The following is a 6,006-nucleotide window of genomic DNA, read 5'->3' as shown; positions in this document are numbered from 1 at the left end:
ACACACACAGAGACACACATTTTTTCCCTCTTACGATATAATATTCGAGATTTCTTTCTTTTTTTTTTTTAAAAAATAATAATATAAGGAGATTGAGAATAAAAAATTGAATAGCTAAAGTCATTTTATTTGTTTAGATTAAAGTTATTAGCATCTCTTTTTAATCTTCAAAATTAATTAATTTGTTCTTCTAAATTGGGAGAAAATAAAATGTATCAGCAATACTTTATTTATTTAATTATAAAAATAAATTGGACAATATTATGACAATATAAATTGGACTTGTTTTTTTTTTTTTATTTCTCTAAAAATTATATATAAAATTAAAAATTCATTAAAATCAATTAGTACAGCAGTATCAAAACACTTCCATGCTATTGAAGAAATAAGCTAAGATACACTATCAAGAAATGCTCTTAGTTTCCGTTTAATTAAACCACGTAGATTTACACCTAGAAACTCAGTGTATCTCCTTTCTTTCTTTTGCTTACGACGGAGTAGTGTCACGATTATATATATATATATATATATAAAACTTTTATCCACATATATTAAAATTAGCATAATTAACGCCGAGACCCAGAGAAAGACTGTAATGTATAAAGACGATCAAATTTTACATCAGATTGGCAGTCCTGGCTAGGAGAGAGAGAGAGAGAGAGAGAGAGAGAGAGAGAGAGAGAGAGAGCTGTATATTTATATATGAATATATGTGTGTGTGTGTGTGTGTGTGGATGTCTATGTATATGTGTAAGTATAGATGTGAAATAATTGGGGCATGAAGCATATATGTAGTGGGAAAACTGAGGTTGCATATTTTATTGTCTCCCCTTATAATTGATGTAACCTACAAAGTTACGTCACCAGCAATGGATATATACCCCTCCTTAAATTCCATCCTCCACCACCACCCCCTTCATATCTAAACAAAACACCTTTACATCTTCTTCTTCTTCTTCTTCTTCTTCTTCTTCTTCTTCTTCTTCCTATTCTCGTCCAGTCCTGTACTATTATATATACATATACATATACATATGGCTGAAGAATGCACAGAGAGCTCCGTTGCTACCTCCTCCTCTACGCCGCAAAACTGGCCTTGGGATCTTCATCATCATCACAATCATGCCGCCTCCTGGACTACCGCCTGCTGGCACCAACAACAAAACCCTAATTCTAATAACTCTTCTTGTGAGGATGATGTCTCCATTTCCACCTCGTTTACTAATGCCTCCAATCACTCTGGACTCACCGTCGACTCCTCTCGCCCACTCCTTGAGTCTGCTTCTTCTAACGACTTCATGCCTGAACACCAACATGCAGCTTCTGATAATCATCTCTGGACCCATCTTTTATTGTAAGTCTTTCTTCTTCTTCTTATCTAATTATTCTGAGCGACTAGATGAGATAAGATTTAATAAAGATGGTACCTTCTTTAATGATATGCATGATTGCATGTAGTTTTTGATGCATGTTTAAGAATCTGCTTAGGAAGAAAGAAAAAAAAAAAAAGTATTCTAGAGCTGGCCAGCTACACATCATTATTTCCTATTCTTTGGATAATAGTTTTTTTTTTTGGTTGGTTTTTTCTAATTTTCATTTTCATTTCTTATCTTTCCAGCTATTCTTGGAAACAAAAATTAAAAGAAAACATTGAAGAAACGTACAAATTTATATATGAAAGACTAGGCAGCTGCAGATTTTTCTAACTTAATATATAGCCAATTTAATTATACCTAGAGATATGTTGGTGAGTATAAATAAACATATACGCACCTATAGAACACATAAATTAAATAAGAACTACACATACCCCTGGTGTTCTTTTGTTTCCAGGAGTTAATCTATTGTCTTCAGTTTTGTTTGCAGCTCGTTCTTGATCAGTGATCTTGTGATTTCATATTTATATGAGTCTTAGGAAAAGTAGGCCTTAAATACAATTTAGTTGTTCTTTGTTTTATTCATGAATATATGTATATATATATCACATATATGCTATACGTATATCTTATTTTATGTAAAAAGATATATGATCAATTTGAATAGAACGAAGAGAGATCAAAATAAAAGGATTTGCGTCCCCAAAATAATTTGTAGATCACAATCGCATACACACATCTGCAGGAGGCGAAGCTTTAATTAATCAGAAGGGCGCCTATATAGTTAGTTTAATCTATATGTGTATGCATGCATACACATGTACATACACACACGAAGGCGATCACTATGTTATATCTACTAATATAAAATATATCCACCATTAAATTGGTATCTAGGTAGGTCGGTAATTAGGATTTGATGATTAATCTGATAATAATATTTTATTTGGTTTTTTATTGAGTAACAATATTAAATCTGCAGACATGGTGGGAGTAATGGAGAATTGGGCAACAATCAAGATGTTGGGGAGAACCTGGTTGATCCATTATCATCCAAGAGCGTATCAACAGGGATTCTGGAAGCTCCATATGACTACTTAAAGAAAGTGGGAAGCAATTGGGAATTCTCAAACTTTGATCACCCAAATCAAACTGATCAAATTAGGTTTACCAAACTCTCCAACCTGGTTAGCAACTGGTCTATTGCACCACCAGACCCAGAAGAAATCAACACCACCACCCACTTTGATCCTCACACGACCTCCTGCAACATTTCTCTGGCTACTAATAAATTCTCTAACTCTTCAAACAATCACTACTCTCAACTTAAACAATCACTAATCGGCCCGTCCACTGGTTCGAATCTTCTGTTGTCTTATGCTCCTCATCATTTGAAAGTGGAAAATAATCAAGATCATAATCACATCATAAATAATATTGATCAAGCACCCACAACTGCTTATTTAAACAGAAGATCTTCGTCTTCGATTGGCGGGTATGGAAATATTGGATATCATATTGGTGTGAACAGTAATAATAATTCAGTGGTGGTAGAAGGTGTAGACAACTATGTTATGTCTCAATATGCACTGCCGTGTCTAAGTACTACAAGTACAATTGCAGATTCACCCCTACATTTTCCTCGTCGTTTAACCAAGCCATTAATTGATGCTCATGCATCCAGACCATGCACTAAGCCTCTCCATTTATCCGATTCTAAGAAGCAAGCCCTGCCTACTACTACTCCGGTAAGCTCGACTAAATTTATGTAGTTAATTTCATCAATCTCCGATTCTTTTCTTTCACAGAGAGTCTGGATTTAGAATTCGAACTCAAGTCTTCGACTCCATTAAAAGAATTAGTAACTCTTTAATTTGAACCTTGTAAATTATTAACTTTTAGTTCTTATCATAGACTAGATATTTTAATTTCTTCTTTGGAAGTAAAGTTAATTAGATGCTAAAGCTTATTTATGATGAGCTTTTTGCTCATTTAAGAAGTATAAATAGTTAGAGTGAGTATTAGTCATATAATTAAACACAAAAAAGTTTTAGTATAATATATGTATATACAGATATTTAGTTTGTTGTGAAACCATTATGTTTAGATTATTGAATTCTAAGGTGACACTAGTCTAAATAACAATCATAATATATGCAGACAAAAGCTAATGGGAGAATGCAAGGTGGAGTTCTCACAAATGAAGGGAAAAAGAAAAGATCTGAAGAAACTTCTGATGCAGCATTGAAAAAACCCAAGCATGAAAACTCTACAGTTAATTCATCCGTCAAGGTAAATATGTGTTTATAGATATATACATATATATATATATATTAAAAAAAGTTAAAAAGGTAAAAACAGAATATTCATGCTTATATATGCCTTTGTGGAGAGCATTTACCCATGAACTTAAAAAATTTCAGGCCCCAAAAGTGAAGCTCGGTGATAGAATCACTGCCCTTCAGCAAATAGTTTCACCTTTCGGAAAGGTAACTATAAATGAACCTACCAAGAATAGCCTCTAAATTTCTCACTCTTATACACATATATATATATATATATTCAGTTATTTCTAATAAAATTTCTGGGTTCAATTAATTCCAGACCGATACTGCTTCAGTACTGCTAGAAGCCATTGGATATATCAAGTTTCTACAAGAGCAAGTTCAGGTGTGTGCACATACATATATACACACACACACACACACATATATGTACATGTCTCTGCCTTCAGAAATACCAGAGCTACAGCTGGCTTATTCTCAAGGATTGTCACAACTACTGAACTTTTCTATTCCTTTGTTCTTTTGCAGCTTTTAAGCAACCCTTACATGAAGTCTAGTTCACACAAGGTATTAATTATATAATTAACGAGTAATTATAAGATGCTCCAAAACACGCATAATTAATAAATCGTAATGAATATTTAATTTATTGGTTATTTTAATGAAATATTTGCAGGATCCATGGGGCGCGTTGGATAGAAAAGATAAGGGAGAGATGAAGCTTGATCTGAGAAGCAGAGGTCTTTGTTTGGTTCCTCTATCATGTACACCTCAAATTTACCGTGAGAACGCAGGATCAGACTACTGGAGTCCAACTTATAAAGGCTTTTTGTACCGCTGAAAATTTTCCTTGTATAATTAACTTCTTAGTCTCCTACATGCATTTTCTATCTGTTAAGCCAAATTCTGCTCGAAGTTTAACCTGCTTGAGATGGGTGCAGCTTAATTACCAATATCATTATACCTATATATATGTATATGTATATGTATATATATGTACGTATGTCTATATATATGTAAAAACTTTTCAAAGATTCTGTTACTCACGGCCTCATGATTACTGGGGCAAATTCCCAAAAGTATATTTTACCTCTTTTCTGTAAGATCATCTATAGGGTAGAGGTGGCTAATGAGTCGATTTCAATTTTGAACTAGCTAGTGGATTGAATCTAAAACTCAATTATTGTCATTGAAAAGTATTGTTTGATTTGAGATTTGAACTAAATTGAGCTCTAATTTTGTCTTTTTACGAACATGCTATTCATAATTATCACATATGCATGTACATTTCAGAATAAATGAACATTAAAAAAACACTATTCATATTTCTCATCTACAACATACAACCGCTAACATTTTGAAAAGTTGGACTTAGTGGTGAGCAAGACATGGAAATTTAAGTCATCATTGTTGGTATTGAAATTGAGTTTAGACATTTAATTATTACACCGATCCTTTTATCACAAAGTTAAGAAGCATATGGCCTTGTAGGACTTCGACTCTCCATATCTTCGGGCAAATCTTCAAAAAAAAAAAAGAATATTAATTTTAATGAAATTTGTGATTGGTAACTTTACAATTAAAAAATAATCATATAATAATAATCAACGTAAAATACAGTGTCTTTCAAAATTATCAAGCAAATGATCATCGCACTATTGTCAACATTATAATTCCTCATTCACAATCTAGTTTACAAAAAATTTATTTGTCGGTCTAACTAAATGTTAGATTATTTCCAAATATCATTCAATTGACTAAGATTCAACATTTTTTAATAAGTTAAATTAGTTTTTGAAGAACAATCTTTCCTTAAAACACAGTCCTAAAATCAATTTATTTGATGTCCATATTACTTTAAATCAAAGAGTGAAACTTTAAAGACTAACAAAACTTCATCAAAGCATATTCAAATCATAGGATAAGTTAAACCAAAAAAAAAAAGAAAAAAAGAAAATACATCGCAACGTATTCTTACAATGGAATTAAATCAGTCAAAATAACTATTAGTCTCAGTTTAGCACAGAGAATTAAATGGAGGGAGCTCCTTCTCTTCGTTTGGTTTAATTTTGGGCTCAGCTGAAACTTTGGTTTGGTGCAATTGGATTTTAAAGTTTGGACTTTTTTTTTTGACAAGACACTTGGGCTGAGAATCAGACTAACGTTAGAATTTAATTTTGGGCTCACTCTTGTTTTTTGGCTTAAAGCAAAATATAAGCTTTATTTAAATTAATTAATAAAGAACAAAAATATTTGAATTCAATTTTGATTTAAAAAAACAAAAATGTATGTTTGATTTTGGTAATGAAAATTAAAATAACACTCAAAGACTAATATATATTTTC

The 6,006-nt window shown here is 32.0% G+C and overlaps 1 protein-coding gene across 1 annotated transcript; it reads left to right on the top strand.

The window, feature by feature from the left end:
• The first annotated feature begins 886 nt into the window (after positions 1 to 886).
• On the top strand, positions 887 to 4,743 carry LOC110815406 (basic helix-loop-helix (bHLH) DNA-binding superfamily protein). Its single transcript, XM_022043236.2, has 7 exons — positions 887 to 1,354; positions 2,359 to 3,124; positions 3,537 to 3,668; positions 3,800 to 3,865; positions 3,981 to 4,046; positions 4,190 to 4,228; positions 4,338 to 4,743. Exons 1-7 carry the CDS (start codon positions 1,035 to 1,037, stop codon positions 4,500 to 4,502), a joined length of 1,554 nt encoding a protein of 517 aa, XP_021898928.2. The 5' UTR covers positions 887 to 1,034; the 3' UTR covers positions 4,503 to 4,743.
• Positions 4,744 to 6,006: the final 1,263 nt, after the last annotated feature.

The sequence above is a fragment of the Carica papaya genome, chromosome 2 (genome assembly GCF_054855325.1).
Source record: "Carica papaya isolate Zhongbai chromosome 2, ASM5485532v1, whole genome shotgun sequence".
NCBI lineage: Eukaryota > Viridiplantae > Streptophyta > Magnoliopsida > Brassicales > Caricaceae > Carica > Carica papaya.
The sequence above is the reverse complement of the archived record's forward strand: the minus strand, read 5'-3'. Positions and strand labels throughout refer to the sequence as shown.